Source organism: Carassius carassius, chromosome 9 (assembly GCF_963082965.1).
Source record: "Carassius carassius chromosome 9, fCarCar2.1, whole genome shotgun sequence".
NCBI classification, from domain to species: domain Eukaryota; kingdom Metazoa; phylum Chordata; class Actinopteri; order Cypriniformes; family Cyprinidae; genus Carassius; species Carassius carassius.
The window spans coordinates 14,002,007-14,022,007 of NC_081763.1; the positions used below are offsets into that span (position 1 = coordinate 14,002,007).

The following is a 20,001-nucleotide window of genomic DNA, read 5'->3' on the forward strand; positions in this document are numbered from 1 at the left end:
GGTATAGGGCTTCAGACATTCGTCACACCGAAGGTGTTCCCATACGTGGTGACGTCACCGCAGCATCTCGTTCCCTATTCAGGGAACCAAGGTTACATACGTAACCGAGATGTTTTCCAGCTTCAATCTTCCAGCTGAAATTCAATTCATAGATAAATGAAACACCATCAGCACTTCAGCGGTGTAAATTTTATATTTAAATAATATTTATTTTTAAGTATGGATTCTGAGAAAAAGGTCAAACTATCTAGCCAAATGCATACACGAGATGAAAGTAAAAATGCTACCAGTGTACTTAAATATTTTAAAGTAAAAAAAAAAGGTTTGACAAATGAAATCATAGCAGGAGATTTAGTCATTAAATTACAAACTACATAAACCTATTTTATTACCCATATGTTTTACAGAAATCAGAATCCTGAAACTTTTTTTTTTTTTTTTTTTTTATTAACAAAAAACAACAACATACAAAACTCTCGTAGGGGAAAAGAATACACATTCATATATACAAATGTTGTCAATATACAAAAGGTACTAACCAAGCAGAAAAAAAAAAACTAAAAAAAACAAAACAACAAGGGGGAGCTACTTTGAAATACACAAGTCACAGGCAAAAAATCCCATTTGGAGCTGCACACGCACACACACAAGGGGAGATTAATCACAACAGTAGTTTCCTAGATATATCACTACACATTTTCCTTGCGATTTTAGTAGATTTGACCTTTTTCAGTGAGGTAAAAAACAATTTAAAATCATTTATAAACCAAACAAAGGAAGGCTTAGAGCATCTCCACTTACTGCAATGAATGTGATATTTACCTATAAGAATAATCATATTGACTAAATCTGATACTGATGAATCTACATTATCCATATAAAAGAGGATGTGTGGCAAGGTGAGATTAGGGATATTATCAATCTTAAGTGACAGCCAATTATGTATTTCGGACCAAAAACTATTGGCCACGGGGCAAAAGAAGAACATGTGTTCCAGAGTCTCATCAGCCATCTCACAAAATACACAAGGGTCTACATCAAATTTGAATCTTTTTCTAAGAAAATCAGCAACCGGATATATCTTATAAATTATTTTAAAGTGAGTCTCTTTAACTTTTGGGGAAATAGGCCATTTGATGAATTTAAAATGTGTTTTTCCTATGGACAATGCAACCATATTCGGATTATTGTTATAATCAAAAAACAATTTAGATTTCAAAACATCATTAATATATTTATTATTACATTTAAAGTCAACTAAACTACAATCATTAATGACTAAATTTGGTAAAGTTGGTAAGGGTCTTACTATTGTATATAACAATGTGTTTTGTATTAACTGTAATAATGGTACTGGTATTGCTTTACAGATCTTGCTGTATTCTCTATTAGTACAGTTTAAATTATATTTGTCTAAGAAAGCTTTATATTCATAGAAGTTACCATTATCATCTATAATATCATTCACAAACACAACGCCATTTTCATACCAGTCATACCTGAACAATGATTTCCTATTGATTAGAATGACCCTATTGTTCCATAAGGTGGATCCATGTGGAGAAAAGTTATGGGTGAATATCATTTTCCAATATTGGAGAATTTGTTTGTGGAAGTTTGATAATTTAACTGGAATTTTGGTCACCTCAAAATCACATTGCAGAAGAAAATCAAGCCCTCCTAATTTTTTTAATAGATGTCTAGGAATGTGAAACCACATTGAATCTGGTTGTGATAGATATGTTTTCAACCACTTAATCTTAAAGGTCCCAAACATTGATTCAAAGTCCAAGGCTTTGATACCACCCATATCATACTCTTTAACAAGCTGAGATTTCCTTATATAATGGGTTTTATTTTTCCACAGGAATTGGAAAATAATTGAGTTGACTTTCTTAATATTACTGGAAGAAACATACAGGGAGTGACATGGATAAATTACTTTGGAAATACCTTCTGCTTTAGATAGAGTAACTCTACCAAAGATAGTGAGGTCTCTGGTAAGCCATCGACTCAAAGATTTCTTCATATCTATTAATCGGTTAGAAAAATTAACATCTTCCCTTCTGATAGCATTTTTAGATAAGACTATTCCTAAATATTTAACTTCAGATTTAACCTCGATTGAAGAGATGATGGAATCCATTGACGAGTGAATGGGAAGTAGCTCACATTTTTTAACATTGAGGGTTAATCCTGAGGCTTTGGAGAAAATTGATACTGAATCAAGAGCAACGTCAACCATGAATTTATTCCTTAAAAGGATTACTGTGTCATCTGCAAATTGACTAATTTTAAATTCCTTGTCAAATATTGAGATCCCATGCAAATCGGGGTTGTGATTAATGAGCATGATAAGTGATTGGGTGGCTAGAATAAACAGTTTGGGAGAAATCGGGCACCCTTGTCTAATACCGCGGAGCACCTCAAACCTAGGAGTCATACCAGGATTCAGGGACACAGAACTATATATGTCAGTATAAAACATCTTAATTATTTTACAAAAATTGTTCCCAAAACCTAAAAAATCTAGGACTTCAAATAAAAAGGCATGTTCAACAGTGTCAAATGCCTTGTAAAAATCGAGAAATAAAATAAAGGCATCAGTATCAATGAGATCTCGATAATCAAGCATGTCTAGAAGCAATCTGGTATGATTATGTATATTTCTACCCCTCATGAAAGCTGATTGACACTCATCAATAATATGTGATAATCCCTCATTCAGACGATTAGCATAGACAAGTGCCAATAATTTATAATCATTACATAACAAGGTAATTGGTCTCCAATTATCCAATAACAGATTATCTTTGTTAGGTTTGGGAATTAGAGTGATGAGACCATGTTTCATAGTGGGAGAAAGATGACCTTTTGAGATACAATCTAAATAGGCATTATAGAGCATTTCTCTGATATCACTCCAAAAGAAAAAGAAAAACTCCACGGTTATCCCATCTATTCCAGGTGACTTCCCCTTAGACATCTGTCGAACTGCCAAGTCTAACTCCTCAATTCTTAGTTCATCTTCCATAGATTGTTTAAATTTATCATCAAATGTCTTTTTAAACCCCTGAATCCAATTTAGGAAAAAGCAGCAATCTTCTTTAGAAAAAAGGGATTTATACAAATTACTATAGAAAGCTTTGATTTTTTCATTTACTTGTTCTTGATTTTCAATAATAACATCATTAATATTCAACTTCCCAATTTTTTTCTTCGTCTGTCTTTGTTTTTCCAGACTAAAAAAATAGGAAGAGTTTTTTTCCCCCTCTTCGATCCAACGAGCCCTTGAACGAATAAATGCTCCCTTGGCCTTTTCCAAGTATATATTATCAAGATGGGACTGTAAATTGTTTAAGTCAGTCTGCTCTTCCAGTGTTAAATCATCTTTACAGCACAACGTATTAATGCGACTAATGATGTCCCTTTGTCTTATCTTTTTACGTGTTGATAATTGCTTACTTTTCTTAATAGCTATCTGTTTAACTTTGAATTTGAACCATTCCCATTTACTCAGAAAACACATTTCCAATTCACCTACTTCTTTAACTAGTTGTTTAACTGCATTACAAAACTCAGTATCTTCCAAGAGGGTATTATTAAATTTCCATATGGGGTTTGAGTTATTCTCTCTTCCACCCGGAGAAAGTGTCAAAAATATTACACAATGATCAGTTAGGGGTGATGCTGAAATTTCACATCAATTTACCTCATTAATTAGATTGTCTGAGATTAGCCAATAATCCAATCTTGAGCATTGACCATTATTAGATGAGTTAAACCAGTTAAATTGTTTTCTGGTTGGGTTTTTCATTCTCCAATAATCTATTAGATTGGCCTTTGTGATTAATTCAACTATTGTTTCGTCAAATGAGTGGCAGTGTCTTTTTGATGGTAGGCGGTCTAACCAAAGATCAGGGGCCAGGTTAAAATCTCCCCCAATTATTACTCTATCCGTTAAAAAAAGCAATTTCCATTCTTCTAAGTACTTAATTAAGGATGAGAAGAGAGTTTTGTTCTGTGCTCTTTTGTTATAACCATACACAAATAATAAAATGTAGTTTATACCATTAATTTCAGTTGCAACCATTATCCAATAGCCGGTAGGGTCACTTTTATGGTCAATAATTTCCCCAGGAAATCTATTTAACAAAATCATAACTCCTGCCGAGCGTGACGTTCCATGACTGAAAAAGATAGAGTCTCCCCATTGCCATTTCCAAAAAATTTTGTCAGCCTCAACTGAGTGGGTTTCTTGCAAAAAAACACAATTAGCCCTTTGCTCCTTACAGAAGAGAAAAATAGCCTTACGTTTAACATTATCTTTCAACCCCCTAGTATTTAAAGAAATAAAGGAAAACATTTAGGTGATAAGTAGACAACCTATAAACGGTGCACAAAAGAGTGTTAATGATGCGCAGGAATGAGTCATTAGTCCTAAATCTACATGTTTAGTGTAACTAATCCTCTATACACTATAGAGGAAGTAAAGGAAAACTACAAACCGAACAGCTATTTTAACAACGGTCTATTTAAATATGGAATCAACTTCGTCTACTTTGTGTTTTTCTTAATTTTGACAGCCATAAAGCTATTGTTAGTAGACTACCATAGCAACAAAAAACAAACAAATTATGACCAGCTTTAAAAAAACATTTAACAGGTAACCAAAGTAAACAATCAGTATCTGCCATATGCTGGCGTGCAAAAAAAAAAAGTTTTGTAGTCCTCAACGTATTGACCATGCTCCGATCATAACATCGGCTTATTTAACCCCGAATGCTCAGTGCATTAACAAACAAAGTGCGGGTATTGTTGATACTTACATATCGGAACGTTTATGTCAATCAACAATAAAAAATAAATTTCTCAGTCAACCGTGAGTGCAGGCTGAATTTCTACCAGCCATTCAAATGATAGCAAAAACAAGTGATCAATTGGGGTCCACTCTCCGGTTGTCGATCAGAGCGTATCCTTCCTTTAAGAATGCCCTTTTACCCGTCTTTCTGGCTTCTTGGACCAGAGTCCACAGCTTTGCACGCGCCTCCCGGCCTTCTTTCGAGAAGTCTTCTTTGAAACGTATGTGCATGTCTCTACACACTCTCGCATCCTTCGACTTTTTCCAAACATCATCCCGCACCGTTCTCATCCTGAACTGAATGATGATCGCTCTCGGTGTGTTATTCGAGGTAGCGGCGTCGCCTTTCCTTCCCAGCCGGTGAACGGTGTCTACGGTGTCTCGCAGCCGATCAACAGACATTGGAACAACTCTTGTCAGTATCCCGATGACAACTTCTCTCGTGTCCTCTCCATCCTTTTCAGGGAGACCAATCATTCTCAGATTCCACCTTCTTTTATATCGGGTTTGCTCTGCACATGCTTCTTTTAACAAACTGTTTTCTCTCTGAAGGCCTCCTATTTTTTTTTGAAGCGCGCAAATTTCTTCTGTTTTCTTTAGTTGCGGTTGTGTTAGCTTCGATACGTCTGTCGAAACTTTTCAAAAGTTCCGTCTGCTCGTCCATTTTTCTGGTCAGAGCTTGTACTGCATGAAGAATTGCAGCACCAGTATTCACGTCCTCAATTTCACTTTGGTGTCTCTGTTTCTTTGGATTTGGCTGTTTAATCGGCGTATGTTCTTTGTTAATTTTGTCTTCTTTGGATGAATGTTGCTCTGCTTCCATTTCTCCCTCAATGTCAAAATCATCGCATGCCTCGTGGAGAGCAGACAAATCGTACTTGTGATCGGACATGATTCCAAAAAGCTTAAGAAAATGCTGATACTACGTTACATATCTATTTCACAGAGGGGATGTTACACTAGTTTATCACATTACAAGGACTAAAAATAAACTTTTTACCGGAGCCTGCAAAAGTGCTACCACTCACTCCGCCATCTTGAAACACCCAGCTGTATCCTGAAACTTGTTACCAGCAATTAAAAAAACTTTTGTTTATACTCAATTATCAAAAAGCAAAGACATTTATGATTGTACATTTTTGTGTGTGTATATATATATATATATCTAGTGTTTTATATTTTATATAGATTTATATTTCAATACTTTTTTTTTACTTTCTATTCATAAAAGAATCTTCAAAAACGTATCATGATTTACAATTAGGCAGCACAAATGTTTTCAACATTGATAAGAAATGTTCTTTGGGCACCAAATCAGCAAATTAGAATGACTTCTGAAGGATCATGTGACACCATAGACTGCATAAAAAGTGTGAGAGTACTTAAGACTGGAGAAATGGCTGAGATGTCTTGTGTCTCAGCTTTGGAATGAGTAACTGAAAGCTGCCTTAACTTAAGTCACATAACAGATACCAAAAAAGACCAATATACTTTTAGATTCCTCTAAAGTTTTTTATTCTCAGTCTGGAGTTAATAAGAATTTAAAAAAAACATATGCTATGATCTGTACAGTACAGCAGGCTGAAATTAATCATTCTGTAAAAGTATTAAACCCATTAGACTGAGACAATATTATAAAACATATTTAAAAAACAAATGTGAGATGTAATGTCTTCTCGCAATCCTTTTCAAAGTCTTTGATTTTGCTGTCCTGTTTCTTCAAATTGGATCTCTCTCACCTCTGTGTCTAAAACAAAAGGATATTCAGTCCAAAAAAGTTACAAGCTTTAAAAGTATGGATAAGAAATTCTTATTGTGTCTTTTGATGCTTTTTAGGGTTGCATGACCAGCAGTAACTTTACCTTGCTTTATGGCTGCAACTTTTCCCCTGTGTCATCTGTAACAGCATTTGGTAAATCCTCAGGACTCTTTGTTGATGGCTGTCAATAAAAGAAGAATGTTAATTCCCGTTCTCTTATAACAAAGCATTTTTGAGGCAAAAACTCTTTTTACCTCTATACTAGCTTCATCCATCATTGAAGTTTCTACATCTTGAATTAATCTCTTTGCCCTTTTCAGTTTTTCCTGGTCTGCACTAGATGGTGTGTCCCCTTGAAGACAACAAAAAACCCGATCATGATCCTGGCTCTTGTCACTGTGACTATTTTCCTTTGACTTGCAATATGTGATCAACGTGTGTATTAAAAATGGGTTTTTCACACACTGACCTGTGTGAGTGTGTTCATGTCTGTGCAGCATGTATGGACTGCCGAAAGTTGCCTTGCAGTGCTGGCAGACATGTAGTTCTGAGTTGGACATCTCTCCTTCACCCACCAAGTCATCATCCTTGATCAGTGGCTACAAATGAAAAGAGAAAACACCACCACTGTTTATCCTTTGCTAATTGAAAATACTGGCTTTTCACTGGATACAGGAACAATTCTGCTCATGCATTAATATAATAATAAAATATATATATATATAGAAAGAGAGAGAGAGGTTCAAATTATCTCTTAATGTAAAGAACCTTCTAATAGAGAGTGAAGAACAAAGTTCAGAATGTGTAATTTAACAATGATATTTACCTGATTATCGACACGTGAGCACCTCTTCTTCCCTGTTTCACAAGTTTGGGCTTTCACGCTACTCTTTTGTGTGTCATAAGACAGAGTTTGGGCATTTTCAGGTGGACTGAAATCATCATATGGATTTCTGAGAACATCATATTCTGGATGAGGACTGGTGTCTGATGTTGGTGTCATTGCCCTTTCTTGATCAACATCACACTTTGGCAGACTTACTCCTTCGTTCATACAGTCTGTTGGTTCTTGAGCCGTGCTAGGATTGGGAGAATTATCAGACTTCAATTCGTAACCTACTTCATTTTCAGGAGAATGCCTGAATTGTAAAAAGGCACCCTCTGCCTTTCTACCATTTCTAACCTCATCATTTGGACTTGAGATGTCTGGTTGCTCTTCATTGCAGCTGAGGTCTGGATTGGAAGAACTTCCTTGCTCGTTTTCAAAATCTGTTTCATAGATGGTATTTAGGCAATGAAAACCTGATGGTTCTATTTTGGCATCAATCTCCTCTGAACTAGAGGGGGAAATAAGTGTAGGAGCTGGAGGAATGGGCCCAGCAATAGGAAGCATTTCACCACAGCTATATTCAGCATTTTGAGCAGATTTGTCCTTGCCAAATGGTTTTAAATCTTGTTTACTACTTTGAACCACATTTGTGTTGTGTAGAACATTTCCCCTAGTTTGTAGAAGGTTCAAAAGTTGTTCCCTTTCTTGTGAGCTCTTGTCAAAGGTAAGGGCTTTTGCCACCTCTGGTTCATTAGGATGAACTGACTGAAGATGATCCATCATTCTATTATGTGGCTGATTGCAGTAAAAGCAGTGATGTATCTTGAATTCGCTAGAGTTGTCATCAGTGGAATTGGTTTGGCATGCAGGACCCTGTTTTTGCAAAGAAGTAACAATAACAAATAATAAATCCATCCACATTTTAAAAGAGTATAATAAATTAAATAAATCAAATAATATAATAATTCTAAATTCTTTGTATGGTCAGTTTTTGCATATTAGCACTAAAAGATCAGCACTTTTCATTTTATGTAAAATACTACAGCAGAATTCTATCAAATGTAGGCACTAAAAGCTTGCGTTGCAAAAAAATAAAAAATAAATACAAAATATAAAATTACAAAATAAAAAATAAATATAAAATTAAATAAAAATTAACCTGAGAATGAGAACTTGGACAACTTTTCTTTGACTCCTCTTTCATACAGCTGATCTGGTTGACTCTTTTTCTCTTTTGCTTGCTTGTCAATGTTATGCTTGAGTCATGTTGAACTTCAACAGCACAATCATTTCCATTCTCATCAGTGATTTTCTCAGGGTCTTCTTGAAGATCACACTCTTGGAATTTAAGGTAAGACATGTGTCCTACGGCTCTGGATTTGATTTCTTGAACAGAAGGAACTGACTTTAATTCTAGATCAGCTGTTGGCTGATTCCCACTCCTGTCAGAATCTGGATTTTCAGTACTTTCAGACTGCTGACACTGGCTTTGTTCAACATAATAGCTCTTAGGATCTGGAGTATGGTGACTTTCAGGTCCTAGATGCACATCAGAGCTGCCTGAGACCATGAAGTTGTTCCTTTCTACATCTGAATCTTGGGTATGCTTTGTCTCATTAGTGCCCAAATATGTATTATCAAACACAGCTAGCTTAAGAGTACACTTTGAATCTGTATTGCATTCAGAAGAAGAGTTTAAGGGTGCGGGACTTGAAGGAACCTTTGGTTCTGAAGAAAGCTGAAGGCTGTCACAACACCCAGAATCAAAAGAAGAAGAATCATCAGCTTCTAAATCACAAGACACCTCTGGATCTGAAGAAAATGTTTGGTTCACAAGTCGGGGATGATCTGTTTGTTTTTTAAGGGACTGCTGAAGAATACTGCAACCAGTGTTGAAAATGGGAATGGTTGGAACTGTAGATTCTAGGACTCGTATTGTTTGACAGGAATCTAATATGGGAGGTTCAAGTATCTCCACATCAGGGTTCCGTGATGTTCTAAATGAAGATTCCATATAAGGAGGATTTATTGCAGAACACTGGCAAGAATCTAGAACAGATGGCTTTAATGATTGTGCATAAAGATCAATTTGAGCTATGCTGCTGTCAATGTTAGAAACAGTTGACCCCTTCACTTCTGGATAATAGGTTTTTGGAGTAGCACTCTGGCAAGAGTCAAGATTAGGAGGGCTTGAGGATTTAAGATCAAAAACCTTCTGTGCTGGGCTGTCACTAGTGCATAGAATTTGGGGATGATCTAACATTAAAGTATGGTTCCTCTTCACCTCACATATCCTAATTTCTGGAATTGGGCGATCGCGTATATCTGAGAGATTTGACACAGTAGCATTAATTGGCTCTAAAGGTCTGGAGATGCTGATAGTGTCTGGAGCAAGATTTCCCAATCCTGCATCAAACATTTCCTTAGTTTTGCTGGATGCAGCTGGATTTATTTTGTGCTTACATATAAAAGCATGCTCCCGAAATTTGTTCCATTGAAACGACTCGTGGCAAAAAATGCAATGAACAATATCTTCATCACAGTCGATTCTAGAAGCTCTAGGTTGGTTGAAGTTCTTTTTAATAGCAAAACTGTTCAATAACTGTTTCCTTTCTTTACAGTCTGTGGCAAGATTTAAAGCTTTTACCACTTCAGGTTCTTCTGCGTGATCACACTTTAGGTGCAGTTCTAGATTTCTACATGCCTTCTCACAAAACCGACAATATAATGCTTGCTTTACTTTTTTTTGTTCTTCACTGCTCACTGCAGTCTTGCATCTACCATCAGAGGTTTGATGGGGTGTGAATAAGGGCATTTCGAATTCTTCAGAACTTTTCACAGGTAATTCACATTCACAGTTGTCAGTTGAATCATCCAGAAATGATTCTGACATCTAACATTAAGAAAATTAAAAAGAAAACAGTATAAATATGAATTGAGATTTCTCGGTTCATGTATTTACATATGTCTTTACACCATGTCTACACCAGACGCGACAGTTGTCATGTCGCGACGCAACAGATATATTTTGTCTACACTGGACGCGACAAAGAGATAGTTGAAAATAATTTGCAATATGTGTCACTACGTCATAAATAGAACGCAGCAGCAGTTTAATGTTGGGAATTTGTTGTGTTGTGCCACACCGTGCTGCATCCAGTGTAGACAGCGTAATAGGTTCAATTGTAATTTGTTGCGTTGTGCCTCACGGACGGCAATCGGTGTAGAAACAATGTTACATTTCCATAGATCGATTTAGATTAAAATTACTTTTGAGTCCGTATTGTACTTTTAGATCTGCTACTATTGCATACCTGGTTGTTCTTATTTTTTCTCTCATCGCCATTGGTAATCTTCATGTCTAGCAGTTTCTTGTCAGCATGAACTTCCAACAGAGATTCTTGACCAGCAAATACCATATCAGATGTTTGACATGATATTCTCTCCTTTGGACTCATGGGCCTCTCCTCTGTTTGTCTGATGGCAGTAAAGGCCATCTGGTTTCTGGGGGGGTCATTTGAGATACTCTGATCTTCAGGAAGTTGTGAGGCACCATCAGTAGATTTGGTGGGATCAGTTGCATCTAGAGCTGGAAAGTTGGAGTTTCTGGAGGGATTTTTGCCATATTTGTTCTCCACCTCTAATTGTTCATTTTGAATGCTAGGAACAAAGGCTGTTTTCTTTTTATCTAAACATTTGGAGGAACTCAACACATCTTCATTAACATTGTCTTCAACATCTGAGAAGACAACACAAACTAATTTAGAGTCAGTGTTCTTCTGAATGGTGCCAGAAATAGTTTCCTTTAACGAAGATTGTAAAACGCTACTCTGTGGCATGATGTCAGGCTCTTCTTCCGAATCATGCTGTGGAGATCCAACCTCCACAAAGACTACTTTTGTCTCAGGATTACCATTGTGGCATATTTCAGACTTGTTCTGGATGCCATGACTAGATAATTCTAATGGCAATGTGCAAAAATTGGAAACCACAATTTTATCTTCCACAGCATTCACCATTTCATCATCAACCAATACTGGGTATGAGGTTTGTTTGTGATCAAAGCCACTACTTATTTCAAAGCAACCTGATTTAAAGTCAGCTTCCCGAGGCACTGAGCTCCAATACTTGTATTCAGTCATAATTGGTTGTAGAACAATCCTGGGCTGCAAATTGAAGTGACTCTTGATGTCACTGACCAGTTCGGGTTTGGTTGTTTGATTACTCTTGTAAGAAGTGGTAGGCTTCTCAATAGCTCTCTGAGGTAAAAGGTCAGGGCTGCCAGTGTAGTTCTCTGGTACAGTGGTCTCAATACTGCTTGCGAGAGCTCCAGACACTGCATGGGTAGCAATACTGCTCAGATGTGTAGATCTGTCCTTATTCACAATCTCTTCACACTCAGATTCCTCAGACTCACCAATTCTGTCCCCCAAAGGCTGCATTGGGGAGACAATCAACCATTCTTATAATGACTTAAACAATAGTCTTTAGGGTTAACATGACCTATGATTCATTGCAAAAACAATTCTTTTTTCCTAAAGATATGAAACTGGATGAAACTCATTGTAAAATAATCAATCACATAATCTTTCCTACCTCCTGACTATGGATTTTCGGGAGCTGGCCCCTTTTCAGGTCACCATAAAAACGTCTCTTGCGCTGCCGATAGGCATAAGGTTTCTCACCACAATGAATCTGCATATGCATTAATAGCCGCATTTCCCAAGCAAAAACTTTGCCACAAAATGGGCAGGGTAGTGGCCCTTGACCTCTGGATTTGGTTTTTTGTAATGCCTCTTTTTTGGGGGATCCTTGAGGCATCTGCTGAAGGTGAATAAAAAAATAATTTGAATACATATTTGTGCATGAGATAATCTATAAAATGGAGACCTTTAAAAAATATACAATGTACAAATACACATTCTTCAATGAACAAAAGTAAACGTAATAAAGTTATATGATTTTTGTTTAAAAATATTATCTACTACAGCCAGGGCCGGCTTTGCCGACAGGCGACACAGGCGGCCGCCTGGGGCGCCATCTGCTGGACAGGGTGCAAAATTGCAGAATTAAAAAAAAAAAAAGTTAATTAAATGTATGTAACGTATTATGAAAGCTGCGCACACGCTGTACACTTTTACTGTGCACTGTCCACACACTGCTTGTATTTGTCCATTTCTTTTACTAGATTTACAATCCTAAAAAACGACCGAGTCACTCTGACAGGCAGCTGTCAAACTCAGCTGCTCAGCAACCGAGGGTGGCGCAAAAACATCTGACAGCTGGTTTTAGCGCTTTAAATGATGGGGTAAATGAAAACACGTAATAAAATGAAAACACTATAACTGCTTTTCCTTGAGGTGAGATCTTAATGCTTCTCTATTGTTTTCTACTGTATCCTTCAGGTTGTTGCTTTTAAAGAGTTGCTGTGTGAACATTTAAAATAAAAAATGAATAACTATGGAATAACTGTGGAGTTTCTTTTTACCGGGGTGGGGGGGGGGGGGGTGCTCTCTCGCCTTGGGCACCAAATAACCTAGAGCCGGCCCTGAGTACAGCAGTATTAATTAGTAAATTTGGAATCTTAGTTAATCTGAACTTTCTTAATGATAATAATAATTTTCTTAAATCTGGTTCCACTGATTTCTAAAGATTTAAAAGGCCCTTATTAAAACAAATCAAGCTTATCATGCTTATTTGTTTTCATGATTCAAAGCTATGGAAAGTGATGGTATATTCAGATCATTCTTCAGGTTTTTGTAAAGAACACATACCGCAGTATTTGGGTTGTGATTACTTGACATCTTATCATCAAGCCTCTCTTTTCCCTCCGATCTCCTTGTTTCTTGTTCCTCAAGCTCCGTTTCCATTAGAGCTTGCGCTCTTTTTCTTTTCTTTTCATTCTGCAACTTATGTCCTATATGTTTCCTTGAGTGCTTCTTTAGCCTCTTCTCCATAACAAACTCTTTGCCACATGTTTTGCATGGAAACATCTTTTTCAGATTTGATTGCTCAGAAGGGTTCTCTGACTCATCCGTGCCCGTTTTAGGAAGATCTGCACTTTGTTGTCCCTCATTTGTGCCAGTTTTCAGAAGATCTTCACTTTGTTCTGCCTCATCTGTGCCCGTTTTCAAAAGATCTTCACTTTGTTCTGCCTCATCTGTGCCCGTTTTCAGAAGATCTTCACTTTGTTCAGCCTCATTTGTGCCTGTTTTCAGAAGATCTTCACTTTGTTCAGCCTCATTTGTGCCTGTTTTCAGAAGATCTTCACTTTGTTCTGCCTCATCTGTGCCCGTTTTCAGAAGATCTTCACTTTGTTCAGCCTTATTTGTGCCTGTTTTCAGAAGATCTTCACTTTGTTCAGCCTCATCTGTGCTCATTATAGGAGGATCTGCACTTTGTTCAGCCTCATCATTTGTGATTGTGGAAACATCAACATCCAGGATGGACTCATCATTTGTTTGAAGTAGTTCAGCCTTGACCCTTCTTGATTCTTTAGTTTTCTGGTTTTTCAGTCTCGGGTCCTTAGTGACTTCTCCCCACTTCGTAGTTGTGCGCTTACGAAATTGCTTAACGATCATTAAAAAGGAATATGGATTATTATAGAGAAATGAAAGTAAAAAATGATCAGTGTCTCAGCAAGTATACATAAATATCTGCATATTCAATAACAAATCTGAAAACTAACCATGGTGAAAGGCTGTTGTGCTCTTGTACGTCTACTGGCAAACATGTTAACGTAATCACTCCTGTTCTTTACTTCCTTGTGCTGAGAGCGAATGTGCGGTCCCAGCCATCCTTCACGAGTAAACAATTTATCACAATGTGGGCAGGCATATGTTTTCTTTAGCTCCTTCAAATTCTGTACTTCTGTAGTTTTAGGCACGGCCTCTGTTGTGTCTTCTTTAGTCACCTATGAGGAATACAAATATCCAAACTTAATAAGAAACACATAAATGTAAATAATCATATATCCACATCACATTTATGTATTGTGTGAGCAGGTACCTCAGTCTTGATTGGCAGAGTTTTGCGTAATAAAGCCTTTTTGGAATTATGGGACTTCATGTGGAAACGCAACCGACTTGCATAAGAGAAGACTCTGTCACAGTCTGGACAATGGTGCTCATGCTTGTCAGCAACTTTGGCCTTCTTCTCCACATTTTTTTTTCTTTGCCTCTGAAAGAAATGCAAGTCCATTTGACAATGAGAGAAGCATGGAAAGGCATGTGCAATGAGCTCCAAATGTATTACAACCTGGATATGAAAGTGAATGAATAATGTCTGTTTTTTTTTTACAGAAGTCATTCCAGGAAAACGGCATAAATACTCACTCTAACAGTGAACTTGAAGTTGAAAAAGTCATTGCACTGATACTGTAGGACAATGAGTGGCATTTCAAATCTACAGTACATTTGTCCAAAGATGTCATGACATTACAAACATTTGAAATATATTACTATAATGAAGTAAACCACCCGTAGAAAAGACTAAAATTCATGAATTCATGTCAAACAAATTTTATTAATACAACTTCATTATAATTGCACTGAATATATAAACAAATGCTTTCTACAAAAAAAAAAATCCAAAAGGTTGTGATTTTCTAATCTGTATATACATATATAAACCATATTGTTTTTATGTCCAGATTGTTTACAAAGTTCCACTGGATGGTTCTCCTGGTATCAAAACCGGTTTTATTTCACCACCTCCCTCTACAGTGTGTTCTTCTGGCTCAAAATGCTCTAATTTAATCGGAGTTGTGTCCAAAGCGTTGATCAGCATATTGACTGGTCGGCTGAACCCTTTTGCCTCTATATAGGCACGTCGATGGTTTATTCTAAGATGAGACCATAAATTAGAGGTGTTCTTCTGAGCAGCCTTGTTGGACCCCTGGCTAACTCTGGCTGAACATTCATGGCAGAAGACTTCACCATATGCATCTTTTGAAAAGTAGTCCCAAACTTTGCTAAAACAGCGGTTTGAAACAAATGCCACCTGTGAAGCAATAAGAAAAACATTTGCATAAGCTTTGTGTTTTTTTCTTTAGTGATACTTATATGCATTAAAGATATTATAAAATATTATAAAACACTGAATGCATTCAGATAACTGTATGGATTTGACTTAAATGCAGTGGTGAAAGCAAACCTACAAAATGAACTTCAAATTAGCAAACAGTTAATAATAGCTGACTTAATGTGAACAACAAGAACATAATAGTCAAACAATCCAACATTTTCTTACTCACTGGGGATACTGGACTTATTATTTAAATGCAGGGTTTTCAACCATGGGTCCCAGAATAAATTGAATATTCTTTGGCATTTCTTAACTATTTTCTAACAAACTACCTTTTAGAAATTGCATGTTGTAATAGTGGTATGTGATAAATAAAAAGTTACTGTAACATGTTAAAGATTTTTTTAGCTTTTTTTATTCTACAGGTACTTGGGTTGGCTGGGGATCTCTGGGTCCATAAAGGTTGAAAACCCCTCATTTAAAATCTCAAAAACCCATGGATTAGTCAATGAAAAACAAACACCAGCTAAATAAATTGGCATACATTGGTCAAATCTACTGCTCTCAGTCCGAGACTTCAGATAAACGTAATAATTGATCTACCTTTTCTACAGATTACAAACACAGGATAGCCTGTACTGACAAAAAAACATTTCAGTTAAATATTAATAATAACAAGAAGAAAATCACTCAGCTTTTCTTGGTTTTCATGCCGTAGAGACTACTAGCAATTAATTAGTAGCAATTGATAAAATGTTATGATTATAGAACATTATCTTTGTTCACCAATTCAGCTTTATGTAAACGCTTGATCTACTCATCTAACTAGTTACATAAAACACATTATCTGACAAAAAAAGGTGACATAGTTAATTCAGACGTTTATTTGAATGAACAGAATGTGTTCCAAGCCACATATCAACTCTTGTTTTCAAAACTGTCATTTTTGCCCCAGACTCACCGTTGAAACTGCATCCGCTTCAGTAGTTGCTTTCTTGCTCTCTTCGTAGATTGGCTGTTGCTGTATGAGTGCGTTTGGTTCATCCTAAGATACATGCTTACTATCTTAGGATTCACTGAACTACCATGGCAATGGTCATTATTCATGCACTTTGGTGGAAAGACCAGTGAATCTGCCAGTATTTTCGTATTTTGAGATTACAACCATCAGCCAATAACCATTTAGTGTTTATCTCCCCACAACCTCTACTCGCAATTTTGTCAAAGAATAGCTGCAACTTGTTGTTCTTTTATTTGTTTTAGTGTATTTGGAGTAAATGTGTTTTCATTTAATTTCTGAAGGTTTATGTAAATTTGCAATAATTGAATATCAGCCACCCTACTTTCTAGATGTCAGCATCATTTTGTCAACCACTACTTCAAAATGTGCATCTTGCAATATCTTTCTTTGCCTGTGAGTCTCTTATTGCATCAAATAAACTTATCTGTTAATGCATATCACACCAAATATTCAGAATAATGATTTATTTATACAGCTTTTTCAATGAGTGGTTCATTTGCGCCCTCTACGATCGGTTTACTTCCTTAAGAAGGATTTTGTGTGAACTGTGAAGAAAAGAAAATTTTGATGTATGCATATCTACACACACTACTTATGACACTAGAGAACGTGCCGTACCTTGGGTAAAATCCTGTTCACATCCACTATCTCCCGAGTTCCTGACTGTGCTTGGGTGGGTCGGTTGACATGAGTTGTGACCGTGTGGGTCTTCATGTGCATGGCTAATTGACAGGGCCGAGCGAACACCCGATGAGGGCAATGAGGGCACTGACACATCTGGTTTACAACTTTCTTTTCGTGCTGATTCCGCACAGAGGTGGTAATTCTCTTTTCTGGTTCTTTATCACTGCTGGTATGGTCACTCTCAGGCTCTTCTTCTTGACCTGGTGCAGTAGTTTCTAGTTGTTCAGGCGATGCACTGCTCCTGTTCGTCTGCTCAGAGCCATCTGACAGATCATCCACAATTTCTCTTGATAGCTGCATGTGAGAGAATAACAAGCATTTATAATATTATTTGCTAAAAACTTTATCATTTTACATTTATATTAGTTTGATATATCATTTTAATACTTGAAACTACAAATTTCAATGTTAATCCGTATATTAAATGTGAAAACAATTAAGTGTAGGTTTGATTATTAATACCAGAATGCTTCTGAATAATATTCATCACAATAAGACAAAAATGTGTATTAAAAAGAAAAAATGGGTCAATTTTAATGTCAGATTGACTTTAATTAATAACGGTGCTGGTGTTTACCTGAGAGAGCCTGTGCAGTTTTCTCTTTTTCCTATTGTCACCGTAGAAGCACGCCTTGCGCCGGCGGTATGCATAAGGCCTCTCAGTGGAATGAATCCGCATATGAACCATCAGCCTCTGTTCCCTCCCAAAGACTTTACCACAGTCTGGACAGGCAAAGGACATCCTCTGCCTTCTGTTGCGTCCTCTCCAGCGCCGGACCCTGGAGGGACCTGAAGTTGGATCAAAGTCCAGAGGGGCCATGTAACTTTGGCCAGAGTCCCAGGTCATACTGTCTGTCAGGCCATAGGCAATGCCAGCGCCTGTCCCGGCATTGTCAGATCCCTGATCGATGCTTTGAGGAAATGTGGTGACACTGCTTTCAGGTCTAATGCACAGTGGGAGATCAGTCGACTCTGTTTTGATTTCAAGAGATTCTGATTGCTGTACAAATCCGAAGTTGGCAGCACACTCATCTTGCCGTGATGGATTGGCCTCGTCCATTGTGGAAAGCATAACAGGTTCTGATGGGCCTGAGAATTTAAAGAAACCAAAGTGTGATAATTTGATAAAGTGTGTTTTGTGAGATTTTTGTTTTCAACCTATGAAACTAAGTAGCTGAAAGCAAGGCCCTGCACAGGGGGGGTGGCCCGGTAGCTGAAGCCCCTCTTTCCTCACTGGCTGAGGTGTCCCTCTTGAACCCCACTGAACGTGATTTTTTTACCATGCCAATAAAGCTGTCAATCGATGACAGAGACGTGGAGTTTAGGAATATCACCCTGGTCACACTGAGTCAATATATTACTCTGATTACTTTCATGTGACTGATCAAGTTATTAAATGTAGCATACCAAGTATGAATAACAAAATGCGTTCCCTGTGTCCAGATTTGACCATAATAATAATGCAAAAACTGACAAATCAAATTAAAATGTCAACTTTAAAAAAAAGTAGTCTTTAATAGTCAAAATACTGTATATATCCAAATACTTAATCTAATACAAGCACGTAATTATGTTTGAAAACAATGTTCCCCAGCAACTAGGGAATACACAGCCCTGTTTATAGGGGTATACAGCCATGTAGTGGTTACTCCATGGTGCATAATTTTTTTATAAATAAAGTAAACATTTAGTACGGGAAAAATCCCATTAAAATACAAAATGTAAAAGACAAAAATATGATTGAAATAATATACATGCACATATTTAATAACTGCCCACCCCCTGTGATTTCTGCCATTGCCCCTCTGTCTGTGCACGGGCCTGGCTGGCTGTAGGTAAAGTGTGCTGATTAAAACCACAAGGAAATGGAAGTCAATGGCCTTCGGTCTCGTGTAGTGCGTTTATGCGACTTAAAATGTTTCTTGCTGTGGACTCTAGAGGGGGCAGCTCTGCTCTGCGTGACCCACGGAACGTTTTTGAGTGTAAACATCGGGCAGACACTTGACATATCGATGTTTACCTCGGCCTAATGCAGCTGCACGTATAGTTCTTATAATAAAAGTTTATAACTTCCTTAACAAGGAAGAGCAAAGGCTGAATGCACGCGGATGGTCCACGGCCGTGCATAGGATGCAGATCACAAAACTATGCAGCAACAAAATAAATGTTTAAAAAAAACTATTATCAAGTCATGCTATCGTCATGCACCACATTTTGCATTAAAAGCTACATTAAAGTCGATCTGTCGTGCTACCTGGCCAGTCGGCTCGATTTGCCCCCTCCATCCACCGGAGCCTCCGTCTTAGAACCTCGTTTTCTTTCCGGGCACGGATCGTCTCTTCTTCATACTCTAGCACCGTGTCGCCGACCATCTCCATGATCTGCTCCACCGCCGCCATCAGACGCTCGTTCAGCGCGCGGTGCAGCAGCTGCAGTTTGGTCATTGTGTATGTTTTATCTCTGCAATTCAGCAGCAAAGACAAACCACTAGAGCTAGCTATACACTTCTTCTTATTTTTATTGTTTTATGGCGGGTGGCATCCAACGTCAAGGTGCATTACCGCCACCTACTATACTGGAGTGTGGACCAGAGTGACAAACAGAACTTTATAAATAAAAATAAAAAAAATGGTAAGAAAAGTGGTTGTTCTTTTATGTACACGAATAAACAGGGTTTTCAAAGTATTTAAGTAATGAGAAAAAAATTATATTTAAACAAAGCACTTTGGGGAGGCGGTAAGGTCCAACAACAGTACTCTTCTAGAGCTTTGTATTTTCATTACGCATTCTTTTCTGTTTTTCTTTGATAAATTTATATATCA

At 37.2% G+C, this 20,001-nt stretch overlaps 1 protein-coding gene across 3 annotated transcripts; it reads right to left on the minus strand.

Annotated features, from left to right (window-relative positions):
• Positions 1 to 6,362: 6,362 nt before the first annotated feature.
• LOC132149002 (zinc finger protein Xfin-like) lies at positions 6,363 to 19,689 on the minus strand. Of its 3 annotated transcripts, none has more exons than XM_059557861.1 (12): positions 19,434 to 19,689; positions 17,757 to 18,268; positions 17,114 to 17,473; positions 14,458 to 14,628; positions 14,336 to 14,362; positions 14,138 to 14,302; positions 13,224 to 14,018; positions 12,046 to 12,270; positions 7,447 to 8,322; positions 7,090 to 7,219; positions 6,875 to 6,972; positions 6,363 to 6,801 (listed from the first exon to the last, which is right to left on the minus strand). In XM_059557861.1, exons 1-12 carry the CDS (start codon positions 19,621 to 19,623, stop codon positions 6,730 to 6,732), a joined length of 3,621 nt encoding a protein of 1,206 aa, XP_059413844.1. In that variant the 5' UTR covers positions 19,624 to 19,689; the 3' UTR covers positions 6,363 to 6,729. The 3 variants fall into 3 exon arrangements, with proteins under 3 accessions (XP_059413844.1, XP_059413845.1, XP_059413843.1); XM_059557862.1 differs by having other exon boundaries at positions 6,363 to 6,789; positions 12,046 to 12,273; XM_059557860.1 differs by having other exon boundaries at positions 12,046 to 12,273.
• Positions 19,690 to 20,001: the final 312 nt, after the last annotated feature.

Coding starts and splice junctions, on each gene's coding strand:
- LOC132149002 (XM_059557860.1), bottom strand. CDS start 19,623: ATGACCAAACTGCAGCTGCTGCACCGCGCGCTGAACGAGCGTCTGATG. Junction 18,269..19,433: donor AAATCGAGCCGACTGGCCAG/GTAGCACGACAG, acceptor TTAAATTCTCAG/GCCCATCAGAACCTGTTATG. Junction 14,363..14,457: donor CTCTGCCAATCAAGACTGAG/GTACCTGCTCAC, acceptor TATTCCTCATAG/GTGACTAAAGAAGACACAAC.